General features: G+C 47.1%; 1 protein-coding gene across 1 annotated transcript; it reads right to left on the minus strand.

Moving 5' to 3' along the window:
* Positions 1–4,508: 4,508 nt before the first annotated feature.
* Positions 4,509–12,415, minus strand: LOC116657051. The gene is made up of 3 exons (XM_032458022.1): positions 12,277–12,415; positions 5,908–6,476; positions 4,509–5,764 (listed from the first exon to the last, which is right to left on the minus strand). Exons 1-3 carry the CDS (start codon positions 12,309–12,311, stop codon positions 5,724–5,726), a joined length of 645 nt encoding a protein of 214 aa, XP_032313913.1. The 5' UTR covers positions 12,312–12,415; the 3' UTR covers positions 4,509–5,723.
* Between the last annotated feature and the right edge of the window lie 7,091 nt (positions 12,416–19,506).

The raw sequence follows: 19,506 nt of genomic DNA on the forward strand, positions 1-19,506 counted from the left end.
AAACACCTGCAGTACAAGACATCAACGATGTGAAGAAACTGGGCAATGAAGAGAGGAAAAAAGCAGAACAAAATTTTCCTCAGAATTGTGGACTTTTTTTTTTTTTTGCAAACCATCTATACATGAGTTGCAGTGGAGAGCATTATGACAGGAATATAGGTGATCTAGGGGAGTAGTAATATTTGAGGTTTTAATAAGGGATCTGCATTCAGAAGAGAGAGAAATACCATTTGGCCAGAAAAGAAAGCAAATAACACGGGCAAATACACAGTGCCATTGACCCCACCCTCATCAGGAGAGCACGCTTGGAAGGTTTTCTTGATGAAAGGGAGGGTTTAAGTTAATCCTGTCTTGCATTTCTTCCTGTCTCCTTTTTGAGCATTGATACCAATTTAGATTTTTGCAAGACAGCTGACTATGGTTTAGATTTTCCTAGACAACTTTGGAGTAGAAAGAAATTGGTGTATTTGGGAGTAAAAGTCTCCTAAGGGCCTAGAGACTTAGCTTTTATTTCCTGTTGTTTTCATGGCATTTAGGTTGCTCTTGTTTCATAATTATATCTACATGGTTTAAAAAAATTTTCAACTCATCAACGCTCCTTTTTGTACACTGATTGGATAAATAAGTTAGAGCGATATTAAGAAAGTTGGGTAGGTATGGTGGGTAATGGTGGCTGCAAAGTTGGAAAGGTTTATGCTTAATTCAGTAAGAAATAGGAAGCTTTGTGTGCTTAGTGCAAGAAGTGATCAACAGCTAGTGTCTTTAAAGCTTAGCACACAGCAGCCCTCTGTAACCTCCAATTTCTTTACCCAACGTGAAATGGTAGACCCTTAACTTGGTTGGCTCACACGCACTGTCTCTTTAACTTCTTATAGAGAAAACATCTCTAAAGTGTGGAGTTCTCCTTTGAGGCACCTAAAAGAAATGGGCGGAAGTGGCCTTCGCTGATCTCTGGGTTTTGAATGACATCAGCTCTACCTAGATTACCGGGGAAACAGCAGAACCATTTCCTTAGCAGGTTTTAAGGGAATTTGTTTAGACAGATCCAGGAAATACAATTTGATAACAGGGTTTATCTCACCCTCCACTGTCAAATTAGAATCTTTTCCAGAGTGAGGAATGCAGTCAAGAATTTCGGTATGAGTTAAAGTGTATAACTGCACAGGAAGGAATCACTGACTTCATTTCTCATTGGTTACTAGGAAGCAGGTGTTCTAAGGCTGGAGAAAAAAAAGAGGGCAAAGGGCAGAGGAACCCCCTTCTCAGTTCCCCCTACATAATGTTTGGAATCTGAGCTTACCCTGGGTGAGGGAGACCTTTCGTCTTTGATACAGTCTATACAAGCATTTTATGTCAGCTGGACCCTGACTTTTAAGTAGGACCCACAAACCAGCAGCAGTAGCACCTGGGAGCTTGTTAGAAATGCAGACCTTGGACCCCACCTGACACCTGCTGAGTCAGAATTCCCCACTAACAAGATGCCCTGGGGATGAGCGTGCACCTTAAAGTTTGAGAAGCCCTGGTCTAGATGAATCTGTGGTTATGAGGCAGTAACTCTGCCACCGTTTTTATTGGAAATGGTGACAAGAAGGCGGTGATTAGCTCTCACTGCTGACTCCTGGGTTTCCTCTGAGGTCAACAGTGTGGCCACTTTTCCTCTCTCTCTATCAAATGTTGCTTGGCCTTTTGCTGTGGGAATTATTGGAGTAGGAGGGGTGAGGAGGAGTCTGTCCAAACCACATGGATTTATCAACCTTGCTTTCCAGTAGGCAACAGTCCAGGTTTCCTGATCAATGAAAGACTGTCTCCCCCACAACCCTTGCTGTGTTCAGGTGGCTTCTTAACATCCCTACTGGATCCGGGCGGGCACAGTGAGGACAGGGGCATGCCAAAACAGAATGTTGGCTGGTTGGTGATATTGAACTTCCACTTGGGAAAAAGACTGACTATAGGAAATGTCATTACCTTTGAATCCCCCAGTTCTGCAAATGTGTATTAAATCACACAGGGCTGGGCTGGTTGGTTGGTCTTCATGCAAGCTGTGAAGGAAAGGTCTGCTAACAAAACAAACAGATTAAACAAAAATGCAGGTGGCATGTTCAGACATCTTAGGGAATCTTTTTCAAGCCCTTTAGCAAAGGCTGAATGGAAATCAACAGTGAGTTAGAATATTTACCTATTGAAGCAGCTGGTGTTTAACTTTGTTCTGTTTTGTTTTGTTTTTTAGACAGGGAAAAAATATTTTTAGGTCTTAATCACAGCAGAAGAAAAGGGAGTTCTTTTAGGTCAAGGTGGGCTGTGAGACCCTTGTGTGGGCAAGCTCCGATGTCCTCTGACCTTATCCCTCCTTCACAGCCGGTGCTGGCTCCTCCAGCACCTCTGCAGAGACCTGGGGTGCCAGGGAGGCCAGTTTAGAAGCCACCAATCCAACAGGCATGACCTATATTTGGAGCTATTTGGAGCTAAGCAGGTAGAGGTACTGTGCATGCTTTACAGGAACGAGACTGTTTTTGAACAAAACATCCTCTAACCGTGGCTTTTCTTTCACCAGAGACTTATCTCCATTCAAATATCTTTTCCAATTAGCCCAAACAACTGGGGCTCTGCAAATAAAACAAGTACAGAGGAGGGGTGGGAGAGACAAAAGGAGTCCGGGGTGCAAGTCTGGAAGAGCAGCAAAGTGAAGGACAGAGATTCCCTGGGTCTGTGTCAGGAAAGGAGGCAGAAGGGAACAGCAGGCACAGAGTTAAGAGGTTTGAAATGGCTATTCCCAGGAGCCAACCGGAACACATTTTCAAATGCACTGAGCCAACCAGGAGTATGGAGCAAACGCATGTGCCACGTGTACCCTGGAGGTTGTTCCAGATTACATGGTCCCAGGGCGGGAGACTGAGGTCCAGCAAGGAGGTGCCTCTGGCTAAGGAGCTACAGCCCCTGCACACCCATACTTGGATCCACCACCCAGGCTGGAATGCCAGGCAGCACAGACCAGGGACCCCGGTCTTGTTGCTCTGATCCTGACTGAAGGGCACGCTGAGGGACAGCCTGACCAGCATTCCCAAGCAGCTGCTGTGGTCAGTGTCCCCAGGCCCTCTGAAGACTGCGGACCCTTCCATCCTCCCGTCTCCACGTGGCCGCCATGATTTACCACTAACGTGCTCTGGGAGACGGGTGGATTTAAGTGGTCAAGGGTGCTTGGGGGTTTGTATTCTTTGACTAAGTCTCTCCTTCTCTACATGTTGGTGTGTCTGCTTCTCAAGACCAGGGCACACACCGTCTGCTTCCCGGGGTCACACTGTGCTGGGGAGGAGCAGAAGGGAGGATGAGAAGTAGGGCGGGAGTGCGGGTGGAGACAGCAGGGATTCTAGACTGATTTCTGGTTCTAGTCTCAGCAGTGACCAGCCTTCTTCGTCACCCTCAGCAGCGGCGTGCCCCGTGTCTCGGGAGCTGGTGGCACCCATCTGCCTTATCGGGCTCCCTCTGCAGCTCTGAACGCTCCCTTCCCCCGTCACAAAGGGAGGCAGCAGTAAGCTTTCAAGATTTCCCTGATGGGAAGCTGCAACTCTTCTATCACTTTCTTTCTGTTTATTTGGAACCATGTTCCGGAAATACTCAACCTACACAAAAACGGACTAGTATACTTGGGTACAAGTCACACAAGTGTCACCGTTTTGCTAATCTCATTTTATCTATATCCACTTTTTTTCCCTACAGCATTTAAAAGCAAATCTCAGCGATTTCATTTCATCATAAATAAATAAATATTATTATATATTATAAATATAATTTATAAACTATAAATATATAAATTTATATAATTTACATAGTATTATATATTATATATCCTATATATTGATTCTATATCTATACCCACCACAGAGATAAAGATTTTTGTGTTCATCATATTCATAATATATTATCACCAAGATTATCTAATAACCTGTCTTTGTTCAAATTTCCCAGATTATTTTTTTAAAAATTCTTAACTACTGGTTTGATGCACTCAGGATTCAAACTAGGTGTGCACATTATGTTTTTTTAAGTATCTTTCTTAAGTCTCTCTTAAGCTATTCCAGTTTCTCCTCCCCCCTGTTCTCAATGTTATTTGTGTATTAGAGAAGTCCAGCCCCTTGTCCCATAGAATTTCCCGTTTTCTGTATTGGGCTTCTTTCTTCCTCATGACGCTGTTTAGCACGATCTCCTGGATTTCCTGTAAACTGGCAGTTACACCCAGGTGCTTGATTAAATCCAGGTTTAATTCTTTCTGGCAAGAAGACTTCTCAGGGAGCGCCATGGTGTACTTCCAACAGCACTATATGAGGAGACACATGATGCCCATGGCGACTTCTTAGCTCACATCCTTATTTTTTTTTTTTATTTTGGGGGGGGGGGAATTGGGAGTTTTGAGGGGTGTTGTTTTTTGTTTGTTTTTGTAGGGGGAGGTGATTAGGTTTATTTATTTATTTTAATGGAGGTACTGGGGACTGAACCCAGGACCTCATGCATGCTAGACATGCGCTCTACCACTGAACTATACCCTCCTTCACCTCACATCCTTATTAAATGCATAAAGTTTCCTAAACTCTATATACATTCCTTGAGTCACAATCTGGCCCCACTTGTAGGTTCTCACCACTGACTTTAAGTTTTAGCCCCAGAACCGAGATAAAATACTGGGGACTCCCAGCAGCAGAACCACCTTGAGATCAGCAGGTATAATAACACAGGAGACTAGTCCTTAAGTTTCACTTATTGTCCATATTTATCATTATACCATGCTGTTGATTTTTAACCTCTGGAACAATGACAAAGTTCTGCTTGAAATGAAAACAGTACATGGCTTGTGTTATATACTTGTCCTCAGAGCTGTAGGGAGTCAGGCATGTACTTATAAACAAAGCAATCACATTCACACATGTAAGTTACTGATACCAGTAAACAATGTGCAAGCCTGCATACTTCAGTTAAAAATTCCCAGCTACATCTAAACAAGTTTGTATAAATTGATTAACCGCAATTCCTAGCTGCAATAATGCTTAATTATTGTTCTGGAACTTACGGCTGTAGTTTTGGGAGCTAGATCCAAAAATGTCCTCCATCTTGCCAAGACTTTCTGTTGGTGTCTCCAGAAATTCAGGCAGATATTAGAGGGCTCTGGTATCTCAAAGCCTAATGCTTCTGCAAGGGCAAAGAACAAGCCACTTGTAAGATCAGCCCAGATTCTGCTGGCCTGCCTTCCTTCTACCCAGGAACTGCCTCACTTGTTAGGGAAAGTTCACCCAACCACTCAAATTAAATGGATGCAAATCTCACAATCAGGGACTTAGCATCTACATGTAGTCACAAATATCTTATGTGCAGACCTGCCTTCTGGAAACATGATCAATTCATAGAGGAGATGGGGTCCCTCTTCTGGATGTATTTTGAGTTTTATGAAGAGTCCCTCGGGTATCTGGAGTCCCCAAGGGACCTGGGTTATCAAGCACTGGAAGGGAATATTTATCAATCGCTCCCAAGTTAGATCATCTTTGCAGAAGAAACTGGTGTGTTTACTGTGCTCCTAGAGTCACATCTGATTTGGGCCCTGGACTTGGCTCCGGTGGCTGCCTTGGGAGGTTGAATCCAGAGAAAACTTCTGGAGCAGGGCCACGCTGTCACAATCTGCTGATGAATCCACGAGCAGGTTTCCAGGGCCCTTCTCCAGGTCCTGGGGCAAGTCCTCTTCATGTGTCAGTTTTTCCACTATCAGGGGGATAACAGCAGCCTACAGGGGAGGGAAAAAAATGACTGGAAACGCCACGCAAGAGTGTTTACCAACACATTACTCATGAGTCCCTGAGCCTGGAGGCTCCTGTCACCCAGGGAGGAGAGCTTTATTTCCCTATCCACGATCAGGAAGACACTCACCCCTCATGGCTTCATCAGCACCTCCCCCCGCTTCCAGACCAAGGCAGACAGAGTTGGTGGGCAACTGCTGGGGAAGCTGGCTGTCTTTGTGAGGGAGGAAGGCTGCTCCGAGCCATGGCTGATGGGCCTGCACAGTGGAATTTTTCTCCCTTTTTATCCAGACTGAAACGCGCTCCTTCCTGGCAGGCAGACAGGCCCACTCTTCCAAGTCCACAGGAAAGTTCTGTTTTGACAAGCACACGCATTCTTTTTCAGAAAGCCACAGAGGCAACCGCCTGGGTAGCAGACAGACCCACTCCCTTCCAGCCCAGGAGGTGAGAACCCTTTCATGAGCCACAGAGTGGAGCAGCAGCCGGGCCGGCTGAGGCAGCCCCGGAAAGTACACGACTCCCATTCTGTGGCTTCTAGCTCCAGAACGTCCTTCCTCTCGCACATCCAAACACTGGCAGGGCTCTTTGTCTGGCGCTGGGACCCGAGGGAGCAGGAGGTTGGCAGGAGTCATGAGGCATTTTTCTGTGGGCTTTGGTTTCCTGGCCAGTTGAACCCGATCCAACGATTGTCCCAAGGTTCTGCCAGATAAAACAAGGAGAGAGCTTTTCTAGATGCCTGGTGACTAAGGGGGGGGGGGGGAACGGCACAGCAGAATGGGGGGAGGGGCACCCAAGTCCCTGCAGAGGCCATGGCTCAGGAGACCCCTCCCAAGCAAGGGCCCTGCCTCTGCCCCCTGGATGTGCAGTGGCCTTGAGAGACCCTGACCTTCAGCCAAATGCCTGGCACCCAGGCCAGACCGTTCTGCCCCTGGCACAGGGCCTTGATCTTAGCTCCGTTTGTGACTGAAAGTCAAATTCCCTGGAACACAGGGTTAGCGTTTTCAGCAAACTAATCTCATTTGCGATATGCAATATTCTGAGCAGTCTCGGCCCTACCCAGGAGTTGTCTAGAAGTCTGCTTCCCTGAGCTGATATCAAGGGTGGTGTAAGTGCGTCCAAAGTACGTCCCTGCCTGAAGAACTGCCCGTCCACTGTGCCTGAACTTTCTACCCTTGGAGCCACTACCTGGGAGTCACTAAAGCATCATCTTCAAAAAGTTCTATTTCAAAGGCACATATTCAGTTCATTATTCTGCCCTCGTTAAAACACATAAATACTTGCAGGCAAATTATAAAATATCTGTAGACTTAACTCCCCTGGGGGATGCAGTGGCTAATCCCATCCCTCCTTCCCAGAGAGCAGCTGCATCTCTTTGAGAGGGGAAGCCAAGGACAGATATCTGCTCTGGGACCCCCTTCCCCCATCACCCCGGTTCCATATTCCTCTACTTCTTCAATGGTCCCTGAAGATCCTCCTTCCACATCAGCCTCAACACACCCACACCGCACTATTTTCTAGCGTCTGAACTGAGGAGCTAAACACAGACGCTGTTCAAGATCTAGTATTTAAATCATGGAGACTGTCTGTCTTGGTTACAGTTTGGCAGTTCTATTTTTGCTGCTCTGTTATTTTCGTACCTAAGCGTGATTGCCTAGATCTCTGAAATGTTGAAAATTTAGGAGGAGCTCATTTCTCCTGAAAGATAGGGGTTCTATTATATTTTTTTTTTTGCAAAAAAAAAAAGTCTTTGAAGTCTTCCTCCAAAGTGCCTGAGTTCCGCCCTGCAGAGGTGGATGGGGGAGAGGGTGAGAGCTCTGGACGGGCCAGACAAGGACACCATTCAGGCTGCTGGTGGCCGAAGGGATTCTGATTACTCCAGGCCCTCCCCACTGCGGTCACTTGAGGTCTCCCTCTGTCGAATGCATCTCTGGCTCTGACAGTTTTGCTCTGACCACAAAGCGTGGCTTTGCCAATGCTAAGTGTTTAATTATTTCACTTTCATTAAGTCTAAGTTGCTCATTGTCTTCTTGTCTCCCAGCTCTTCAAAACCCAACCTGAAGGGTATTTGAGACCCAGGGCTTAAGATCAATGCAGAAGGTCTAGGCTTCTAAGCTACTGCTACCTCTAGATACATGCATAAAAAAGAATAAAACAAACTTATTTTCTAGGAAGCTTAAGGTTTTCCAATGATTTTCACTTTCGTTTTTTTTAACGAAGGAAGGGTAGGGAAGGCAGAACCGTGGGGTCCACTGGAGGAAAGAGACAGAAGGGAGCGTGGGGCCAGGTTAGGCCAGAACCATTGGTATAGATGGTCTGGCAGGGGCAGCACTGGACATCATCCACACTGGCCGGAGTGCAGCACAAGCCTCGGAGCCTCGGCGCACCATGTGGGCAGCTTCAGCCTGTTTTACCTGCGAGACCAGACCACAGATGACCTCAGGGAGTGACCGAGTTCAAGGTGAAGCTTCTTTGCGTGGCCACAAGTCCCAGAGACAGGAGCACAGACCAAAAGGGCAGACAGAGACAAGGGCTAGGGGCCTAGAAGCTGGCGTGAAAACCAGGCAACAAAGATCCCGGCAACGGACATTCTAGCTGGAAGCTTCCCTCTAACCCTCGTCAGCTGCCGAGAGTGTGGATGGTAAGCTGTTGGGACAAGACGGCTGAGTCAGAGGGAGGAAGAAAACCCCCATTTTCTGGTAGAGAGAGTCTATTCTGGTAGGTAGAGTCTGGGCACAAGGAGGGTTTCAGGTTATGCTTTAGGAACGAATGAACCTTCAAAGCCTAACACGTTTAGCCCTTTGCGGCTCTATAGGCGTACGTGCCCCTTCTGTGGCCCTCCCACGTCCACTTAGCCCAGACCCATCCTTGAGTCGGATAAAGACAGTGGCTGTAAACGTGACAGGAGTCGACCCGCCGACACACGTCCTGCATCTGGGGTGCCCACGGCGGGCCAGGGGGCTGCTCCTCTGACCAGGGTCCGTCTTGCTCCTTCTCTGCCTTGTTTCCAAACTTCATTCATTTAATCAATAAAGTTATTCAACAATGACCCTATGCTTTGGGCCACACGAGACAGAACTGGTCCCTGTCTTCATAGACCTTACAGTCTGGTGGGGGTTTCAGACACTAAGGAGGCAAGCAAACAAAACTGATGACAAATTCTTACCAATTACGTTCATGGCTTTGAGGACAAAAGCTAGGATGCTACGAGAGAGAACAAGCGGGGTTACCTACTTTGAAGAGCCTACGTGAAGGTGCTGAGTCAAGAGGAGCTGGAGGCATCGCAGAACCGAAGCAAGGGAGGCACAGCGCGAAAGCAGCCCAGGTCATGATTAAGAGAGTGAAACTACTGGCGAAGAATCCAGAAAGGCTTGGGAGGGTTTAAACAGGGCAAGTGATGCAACCCAAGCTGCACCTCAGAAAGCTCACTCTGGCCGCCGTCCAGGAAGACAAGTGAGGGCCGCTGCGTAAATCAGGACAGGCGATGGCGGTGGGAAGGACGCTGAGAGGTCCAGATCCCAGGGACGTTTTGGAAGTTAAACTGACGGTATTTGGTACAAGGCTGGATATGACTCAGGACCCCAGAGCCTTTAGACGAACTTTCGTCACCTTTCTGGCCTGCTCCGGGAGCCCGTAAAAGCTGGCTCACGCGTCGGTGCCCAGCTTCTAAATTAACCCAGGCCACTTTCCACTTGCACATATCTGCCCCTCCTAATTCTCAGCTTTACGGAGCCTGAAGCCTCTCCTTTTTTCTTTAGTGCCCTGGTTCTCACTGAGTCAGGGATCTTCCTTCCGTATGTTAAGATTTACCCTGACACCTGCTCCAGGGTGATCCAGAATGTGGGTCTCGATATTCACGGCCCTCCACTGTGGGCAAGGTGCGTCCCCACCCAGCCCCATCACCTATGGGCCTACCTGGCTGGATCTGACCCTTATCAACCCCTACCCACCCCCTAATCCTGTACAGCCCTGACATGCCGCCTACCTTTTCCAGAATGTCCATTTTATCGGGACATTATACTCCAGCCATTGACTGGGCCTGCTCCAGTCTGGATGCAACCCTCAGATCCATCCCTGTGCCATTGGTCTCCTGTTTCCAAGTTTCTTCCCACCCTGAAAACTCTTCCTCTATCTTGTGGCCTAGATTAGACCTTCCATTCCTGTTCTCCTTCTAAGACATCACTAATCCAGACTGAAACCAACCTGCCAAGTCCCTCTGGCTTGCTGGCTTCTGTCCTGGGTGGTGACTGAACTAAAGGCAGGGTGGTCACGGTCTGAATGTATTACCCGGCTTAGTGTTGGCCAGACCAAAGTTCTTCCTATGCAATAAGATGCTGGCCTGACACCTTGCCACACCCGCCCCAGTTACAACAATGGGAGCATCACACAATGAACATGCCTAGGTACGTACACAGGCTGACTCTTATATATATACATATATATATGTATACACACATACCTGTGTGTGTTTATTCCCATGTATTCATAGATGACTGCAATGGCACTGATCTGTTTTTATACTACAATTATTTTACTGTAATCATCTGAGGCTGTATTTTTTGACTTTATGAATTCAAACTCAAAGATGTGGAGAGATCCACATCATTGGGTAGAGTCATGAACGGATCACAGGTGATATATCCCTGGATTGGTTCCTCTCCAGTCTTGCTTCCATCTTCCTGTACAGAATTTTTCAGGTAGCCTTTCTTTAAAAAAAATAATAACAGTGTACCCAACTGCCATAGTTCCCCATTTCCCCAAAGAGAACTCTTTCCTTGGTTCATCTGCATTTTTCTTGTGGTTCATAACTTCTTACTTTTTTATCAGTTATCTGTGGTTACAATAATACTGCATAACACACAACTTCAAAATCTAGAATAATAAGCATTGATTTAGTTCACAGGTCTGTGTGCCAGCGATTTAGGCTGAACTGGCTAAGAAGTTCTGGTCTCCGAACTCACTAACTTATCTGACTATTGGCTCATGTTGGCAGGGATGACTCAGCTCTAGAACCCTGTTCATGTCCCGTCCTCCAGCAGGCTAGACTGGGCATGTTGTCATGGTGGTGACAAAGGGCAAAAGCAGAAATGCAAATGGAAACATGTAAGCGCTCTTTCAAGTATCTGCTTGGGTCACACCTACTAACATCCCATTGGATAAAACAGGTCACGTGGCTGGATGCAGAGAGGGAGGGAGGTCATCAGAGGTCATAGCAAGGTGTATGACTATAGGGAGTGAGGAATTCAGGACATGGATGTGATCGCTCAACCACATCTGCGCTCTTCCTTTTCTTTCTTTTTTTTTTTTTTTTTTGCTTCTTGGTAAAGGATGAGAGCTCATCTGATTAGGAATTTGGCTTGATTTAATATTGGAGAATCACTGTCAATTTTTCCTTGATACATTTTAAATTTACATACAAAAAATTCACCTTTTTTTGTTGTATAGTTCTATAATTTTTAACACTTGCACAGACTGGTGTAATCACTACCACAAATAAGATATGGAATAGTTCCACCACCCTTTAAAGTTTCCCTAGGTCACTGCTATTTTGAAAGCTCATGTCTGGATGCTTCGTCCCAAACAAAACTGGTAGTTTTGAATGAAAAAAGTTAAAACTTCGGCAGTGCCTCTGGAGTATTCTGTAGCCCAAACTTGAGATTTAGCTCAGAAAATGCCTGCGTCAAAAGGGTTAGCCATCAGATGGAACGCCTTGTGAAAACTAGGTTACAAGAAATTTAAAAATCAAGCCTAAGGGATCTCAGCTTGGAAGAGATCTCTACTCCACCATCTTACAAAAAAAATACTAAATCCCTGAGGGGTTTGAGTGCATCTTCAAAGGGAGAGAGAAAGGGAGAGAACAGGAACCCAAGTCTCTTGCTCAGTCCAGTGTTCTTTCTGTTGCTCAAAGCTTCTTTGGCCACTGGCCACTCATCTCTTTACACTATTTATCTCTGCCTTTTGTCTTCTTACCATCTGGTCCAGTGGGAATGGATTGGCCTCTCAGTGCTCGGTTTTCTTAATTTTTCTCGTAGATGCTGAAGGCATTATTTTTTCCTCCAAGGAGGCCTATTTGGTGCCAAGTGATTTGAGGTGCCTCCCCTAGGTTTGCAGAGGGAGCGAGGTTTTTGTGCCTGGAAAATTTAATACACAATTTGATCTTTGCTACTCTACTGAACTCCTACTGAGTTCTCGTTTCCTTATCTCGTAGCTCTCCCAGCTGCCAGGTAATTTGATCTGGATTTGTCTTATCAGTCCGAGGCCAGCAAGCAGGTGATGAATGAGGGGTAGGGAGGCAGCTGTCTCTTCTTTGAAGCCATGGCATTTTTGGAAGGGACTCTGTGTGTGTGTGTGTGTGTGTCTGTGTGTGTCTGTGTGTGTGTGTGTGTGTGTGTGTGTGTTTGTGTGTGTGTGTAGCAGTTGCTAGAAATGGAGGTAAAACTCAGTCCTACACTTCTTGGTCCCCGGCCTGCAGTGTTCTTTGTCTTTACTCCCTCCAACTCACCTGGAGGTGACTTTCATCTTGAGGAGTCTTGGCATTTGTGAGACTTTGCAGCGGCCTGGTCATTGCGGCTCTCCTCCCAGAGGACAGAATTTCCCTGGCATGACACTGGTCGATCTGAAAACAAGAGCTTCCACTTATAAATCATGTTCATACTCTCAAGCTGGGTGTGGAATGGTGCAGCAGGTGGATTATACAACCTCCCCGAACAGAAGCCCTGCTGGTACCATGATGGTGCTGCCCCCGGGTAACCTGGCTAGGTCGTGAGCTTCAGATGTGAGATTAAAGGATCAAGGAGAAGCTGTTGAGTCATGGCATCTGACCCACTTAAACTTGTTATACTCTCTTCAAGAATCTGATACGTCCCTTGAGAGGCATCGCCTCTGTGTTGTATCTCTCCTGCACGACTGCAGGAAGAATGCCCTCTATTTCTGCTGGAATAAAAAAAAAAAAGCAGGGAAGATGGACTCTAGACTAATGGATATTGAGACCCAGCTGGACAAAGCGCTGTGAGGATGGAGCCACCAGGCTGACTCTGTAGGGTACCACTGCCGCCATAGCCTAAATAGAAATGCACCCAGCCCCCCCCCCACACACATGACACCTCAGCATCCCTGTGCCTTGAGGGGTACGATGTCATCAAGCCAGTCAACCATCATTTAGGGGAGTCCTTTCAAGGCTTTCCATCCCTGCTCCCTGGCTCACTTTCCCTCTGCTGCTGTCACCAGGATGTCAGCACCCAAATGAATGCAAGGCCCCAACCCAAGCAAGCATCAACTGGACTGTCAGCCCAGTGAATGACCCACCCCGGGGACCTGCTGTGATGGCCCTGCCTCAGCTGTCACCTTCCCGTGGCCTTCCACTTTCCCCAAGAATGCAGAGCTGCTGAAAACAGCAGTTAGCTTCTCCCCGAGGAAGGAAAAGCTTGTGTGCAAGGTCACATCAACACGGGGCCTGAAAAAGCTCTCCCCTCCCCCACCCCACAAACTCTGCTGCACCTTATCCTCGCTTCAAGCTAAGGACCTCTAAATCCAGCCACAATAGTAATCCTGGGATGGCAGGAAAATGCTCAGCCCAGAAAACATCCTCTGCAGTGCCACCGCCGGCACCAGTGAAGGACGCGGAGTTAAATCGAAAAGGAATTTGAATGACAAAGTGACACGCTGTCCATCTCAGCTAATGATGGGACAGGCTGGTCCTCCATCACTGGCAAGGCAGAACTGCCAGGCCTAGATCTGTATTTAAAAGCTCTTTCGCACGGTTTCAAGTCACCAGCTCAGCTCAATATCTAAAACAAAGAGAATGAATTATGGAACAGGACGAAGGGAGCTTGTTAATTTTCTCACTGATGCACTGTGAAATGAAAGCTTTATTCTAAGAATGGTATATCCTCCGGGCTCTCTCCCAAGAGACGCTGACAAACCCAAATGTCCTTACTGTTTCCTTTACCCCCTACTTTATGGCTTTTTCGATACACAGTTATAAAATATGTATATTTCATGGTATGTCTGTATCCACAGGACTCGGGGAATTCAAGTCTGTGATTCCCTTTAGGGCTTCCTAGACAATCAGGACTACTTAGGCGATGTTACTGGTGAACACACACACACACAGACACAGACACAGACGCACATTAGATTGTGTGCAGCAGGTCTGTATATATTAGAGAGACATCCATGCAGGCTACTCGCTATTGTCCGTGCTGGGGAGCTACAGCCCATCTCCAATTGGAACCCAATGAAATAATCATAATAATTTTGCCTTCATGTATCACCTTTCATCAGGGAGGATGAAAGGACTTCGCAAACCGTGGGTTCCTCTTTGATCCAGGCTCCTATCTGGTGCACCAATCTCCATTGTGTATTCTGCCCCTACCCCACAGATGGGCTTCCCATTGACGGTAATTGAACTTCCATATGCACAGCACCAAGAGGCAGCCTCCTGTCCGCTGCCAGGAAAGAGAGGGCTGCTTCCAGAGGGGCTGCGGTGGCTGTTCTGCATTTGCGACGGGGCAGGGATGGTAAACGTGGGGAAAGAGGGAAGGCATGCTCAGCTGCAACTTTAGTTTTGAGAGAGGATGCCTAACGGCAGGTGGAGGAACATGCCAGGCAGCAATAAAACAAATCTCCAGAATGTACGTGTTGCCTAAGGCTCTGCTCTTAGCTGTCTTCTCATCCACACCCAGGGCTTTTGCTCTTAGCGTTATGGGAAGGACTCTGAGACACAGATCCCAGGCTCAAACTCTCCCCTGGGTCTAGCCAGGCATCTCCAGCTGTCTCCTGGGCATTTCCAGCCACATATTTTGCTGGAACTTCAAACTCAACTTCTGCCAAATATAATGTATGATTCTTCCTCCTTCGCTCTCAGTAGCCTCCTTCCCTGCCCTTCCTACATGTAGTTGCTGGAGTGAGAGGGAGCCGCGAGTGAGTCAGGATCTGTGTTCTCGTGGGCCTTGTGTTTTGGAGACCGGGTGGGGGGAGGGGAAAATGCAATAATCAAGTAATACATGGAGAGAAGAGTCAGGGAGTGATGGGTTAGGTGGTGACAAGTGAGGGTGTGGACCATCTTGGACGGTTGTCAACACTGGCCTCTCTCTCTAGGTGGGGGACCAGGGAGAAAGGCCTTCCAGGTGGAGGGAAGAGCAAGACTCTGAGGCACGAATGAGATGTGCCGGTTTGGGGAACAGAAGAGGTGCTGCAGCGCCTACTGGCGGGTGGCAAGAGGGGGAATGGGAGGAGGAGAGGTGGGACAGGTGGGCAGGGACCAGATGAGGCCGGATTTGCAGTGTGGAGTTGGGATTTTAATCTGGGTGCCATTCAAAGCAGAGGAGGGTTTTCGGCAGGGGCTCTGGGAGCAGACGCCCCTTACTGGCATCCCTCAGCTGAGCCTGTAAGTCCCTTTGACGCATCCCTGTATCACACACCTCTCACTTTCCACACGGGCAGTGTCTAACGGGGAGCGAGGGCAAGGCTTTGTAATCCTCCAACTCCCCACGTCTCCCCTCCAGGGTCTCGGACAGAGTCGTCTGTGTTCAAAAGGACTGGCAGTCAAACGGAAAACAAAGCATCCCTTTTGTGATCACTGGGAAAGCACCAGATACCCCTAAGGCCGTGAATGTGGCTTAGGCTAGCGGACCAAAGAGTAGCTTGCTTTCTCATATTCTGAGAACTCAAACCTAGGGACCCACCTGCTCAGGCATGTCTGTTGGGGGAGGGGGTGAGTGTGGGGCGGGGGAATGGACGCTGGCTGGTGCATCCACCTCTCAGCAGCTGTGAGTGTTGGCTGCTAAGGGATCACAGCTGTTTCCTCCACCAAAGAATTCCCTCGGGAGGCTAAATCTCCCCACCAGGGGCAGTGGACAGCCCATGACCCACTGACATGTGGGTACCAGAGGCCAGCCCCTCACCTCCGGGTAAGACATGTCTATGTGAGGTTCATGCTCCAGAGCTCCCGTGGATCAGGCCAAAGCAGCCTCCAGCGGAGACCCCATCCTCCCTGCTCTGCCCTCTGCTCTGCCTGGCTCCCTCCTTCCCTTTCCCCTGAGGGCATCCTCTCAACAAGCCACACACCCTTGATCGCCTCCTCAGGCTCTACTTCTGGGGAAGGTAACCTAAGACATGTGGAGATATAGCCAGACCTCCTAAGGATCCTGGACTTCAGCTCTCTGCAAAATTTTTCGTTCACCTGTCTCCTTTAAATCCACTGAACAAACAGCTAGACATGCTTCCTACACTCAGGGACATGAGAAACCCAATGGGAACAGCCCAGCCTGCGCAGAGAATACTAACAGGGGGAAAGGCAGACATTACACAGGTAAACGCATCCATTTGGATACACTGTGGCCAGGCGGGTCTTCCTCTTTGTAATGGGATTGTTTGCCTCTGAGGCCGAATTTCCAGGATGACGGAGGAGGGGGAGTAAACTGGGAAGCCGCATAACCACCAGCCACCAGAACCTCTCTTCTGCTTTGGGAGCTGCGGGGATGAAGTTGGGATTAGGGGTCAAAATGGTATCAGTATCACCATCTCCACTGAGCTGAGTCTTGCCAGTGAACCCACACAGGGAGGTCGTTAAAGGGGAGAGGACACTGCAGGAGGCTCCTTGAGGTTTTTCTATATGCTTTACGTTTTTTTAAAAAACTTGCTCTTTTCAAGGCCCAGAATCAGCAAAGAAATACTGAAGAAAAAGAATGAAGCTGGAGGACCCTCCCAGACTTCAGACAATACTGTAGAGCTAGTGATCAAAACAGCGTGATACTGGCACAAAAACAGACACATACAGAGCAATGGATCAGAACAGAGGGCCCAGAAATAAACCCACACACTTAGGGTCAATTAATCTTCGACAAAAAGAGGCAACAATACACAATGGAGAAAAGAGAGCCTCTTCAGTAAGTGGTGCTGGGAAAACTGGACAGCCTCATGTAAATCAGTGAAGTCAGAACACTCCCTCACACCGTACACAAAAATAAACTCAAAATGGCTTAAAGACTTAAACATAAGACAAGACACTGTAAACCTCTTAGAAGAAAACGTAGGCAAAACATTTTCTTGCATAAATCTTAGCAATGTTCTCCTAGGGCAGTCTACCCAGGCAATAGAAATAAAAGCAAAAATAAACAAATGGGACCTAATTAAATGTATAAGCTTCTGCACTGCAAAGGAAACCATAAGCAAAAGGAGAAGACAACCTACGGAACAGGAGAAAATATTTGCAAACAATGCAACTGACAAAGGCTTAACTTCCAAAATATATAAACAGCTCATACAACTCAATAACAACAACAAAAATACACAACTCAATCAAGAAATGGGCAGAAGATCCAAACAAACATTTTTTCAGTGAAGATACATAAATGGCTAACAGGCACAGGAAAAAATGCTTAATATTGCTAAGTATCAGAGACATGCAAATCAAAACTCCCATGAAGTATCACCTCACACCAGTCAGAATGGCCATCATTGAAAAGTCTACAAACAATAAATGCTGGAGAGGCTGTAGAGAAAAGGGAACCCTCCTACATTGCTAGTGGGAATGTAGTTTGGTGCAGTCATTATGGAAAACAGTCTGGAGATTCCTCAAAAAATTAAAAATAGACTTACCATATGATCTAGCAATCCCACTCCTGGGCATATATCTGGAGGAAACTCTAACTCAAAAAGATGCATGCAACCCAGTGTTCACAGCAGCACTATTTACAATAGTCAAGACATGGAAACCACCCAAATGTCCATCAACAGATGACTGGGTAAGGAAGATGTGCTGTGTATACACACATACATACAATGGAATACTACTCAGCCATAAGAAAATAAAATAATGCCATTTGCAGCAACATGGATGGACCTAGAGATTACTATATTAAATAAGCCAGAAAGAGAAAGAAAAATTCCATTTGATATCACTTATATGTGGAATCTAAGAAATGAGAGAAATGAACTTATTTACAAAGTAGAAACAGACTCATAGATACAGAAAACAAGCTTGTGGTTACTTGTGGGGAAGCAGGGGTGGAGGGATAAATTGGGAGTTTGAGATTTGCAGATACTAACTACTGTATATAAAATAGATAAACAACAAGGTCCTACTGTACAGCACAGGGAACTATATTCAATACCTTGTAACAACCTATAATGAAAAAGAATATGAAAAGGAATATACATATATAACTGAATCACTATGCTGTACACTAGAAACTAACACAGCATTGTAAATCAATTATACTTCAAATAATAAATAAATACTCTAAAAAAAAAAAAAAAACCTTGCTCTTTTCAGCCTCTCAGGAGGGTCTCCTACCCATAGGGGATATGGCTGCCTCCCAGAAAAATCTGGCCAAGATTTCAACCACAGCCTACAAAATCCTAAACAGATCAGGCCCACCAGCCCACGCTGCTTGTGAACTGAGGTTCATGCTGAAGTTCCTGTTGTTCAAGGTGAATGTTCCAGCCATTCCTGGGGTCTTCTAGGGAGGTTTTATCCTGCCAAAGATGTCTTTTTGTCCTGGGACCCATGGCCACATTACTAGGCTGAGATTTTCCTGTGTCCACGGGGTTCTCCTGCTCTGAATAGCACTAGTCATCTCCTGTGCCTCAGTTTCCCCCCTGGAGGAGGTCGAGGAGAGCTGCTGGCCGACATTTGTTCAGGTCACTCTGAGGGGTGCAGCCCGAGGAAGACCTCCCTGAATGCAGCCAGATGCCAGAAGCCTCTGTTAGTGCTTGCTGATGGAAGAGATCGCTTAGGGCCAGGGCCAGTGTCATACACATGTGCCCTGTGCAGTTAGTCAAGGCTCCCCACTCAGAATAGCCTCGTGTTTGGTTTAAGGCTCTTGGTTTAATGGTCAGCAGTGGGAGAAGAGAGGAGAGGTAGGGGCAGGGAAAATCCTGCTTGATTGTCAACAGAACCAGCTCTGTCTTCTCTTGCTCTGGCAGATGTGTGGAGCTGACGTTTTTCTCAGGGAGCTCTTGTGGGCTCCTTGGAGGTTTCCTGCCAGCCCTTCCCTGGGAGTTGCCTTCCTCCAAACAGATGTTTTTCTGTTCTGAGAGTCAGGCGAGGTTCCTTCCTTCCACAACCCCTAGAGATCCAGTGTTCCCCCTTGGCCCCTGGGGGCTCTGCTGAGCTGAGCCCAGACAAAGCCCACTCTTCCTCTCATCTGCAGAGCCCACCTCCACCCAACTCTGTCCCCTCAGTCTTGCGGTCATGGACCACTTTGTCTCTGCAGTAAGACACCGATCTTTCCTTCCACGTGTCCAAAGACAGGCCACACATGTCACAGCTTTCTGAGTGGCCCCCGTGGAAGCCCCCTCGCTAAATCTGCGGCAAAAATACCCCTCTTTACCATATCCCCCTGAGTGGAGTGAGACGTCTCACGTCACGGCAACAGCTTTCTCCGAAAATAAATAAATACACACACACAACACACACACATCCCTTAAAAATTCTCTCTACTCTTTTGGTGTATTTTTTTTTATACAAAATACAGGCGAGCGGTGGGTGAGAGAGGACTCAGGAGTTACGAAACCCGTTCTTGACAATTCACTTTGTAATTTTTACATGAGGCATCTGGCTTTGGAATTTCACACTATTGTGTCTCACTGTCTCTGGGGGAACTTCAATATTAAGACCTTGTTACACGCAAGGCCCTGGATTAAGCACCGTAAGTTGAGTAACGTATTATTTACACAGCCCTGTGGAGTTTATGAAACATCACAGGGAACGTACCTCAAATGGTTC

This window comes from Camelus ferus, chromosome 17, assembly GCF_009834535.1.
Source record: "Camelus ferus isolate YT-003-E chromosome 17, BCGSAC_Cfer_1.0, whole genome shotgun sequence".
In the NCBI taxonomy this organism is placed as follows: Eukaryota; Metazoa; Chordata; class Mammalia; order Artiodactyla; family Camelidae; genus Camelus; species Camelus ferus.

Coding starts and splice junctions, on each gene's coding strand:
- LOC116657051 (XM_032458022.1), bottom strand. CDS start 12,311: ATGCCAAGACTCCTCAAGATGAAAGTCACCTCCAG. Junction 6,477..12,276: donor AAGATGAAAGTCACCTCCAG/GTGAGTTGGAGG, acceptor TTTATCTGGCAG/AACCTTGGGACAATCGTTGG. Junction 5,765..5,907: donor TGCTGATGAAGCCATGAGGG/GTGAGTGTCTTC, acceptor CCTCCCCTGTAG/GCTGCTGTTATCCCCCTGAT.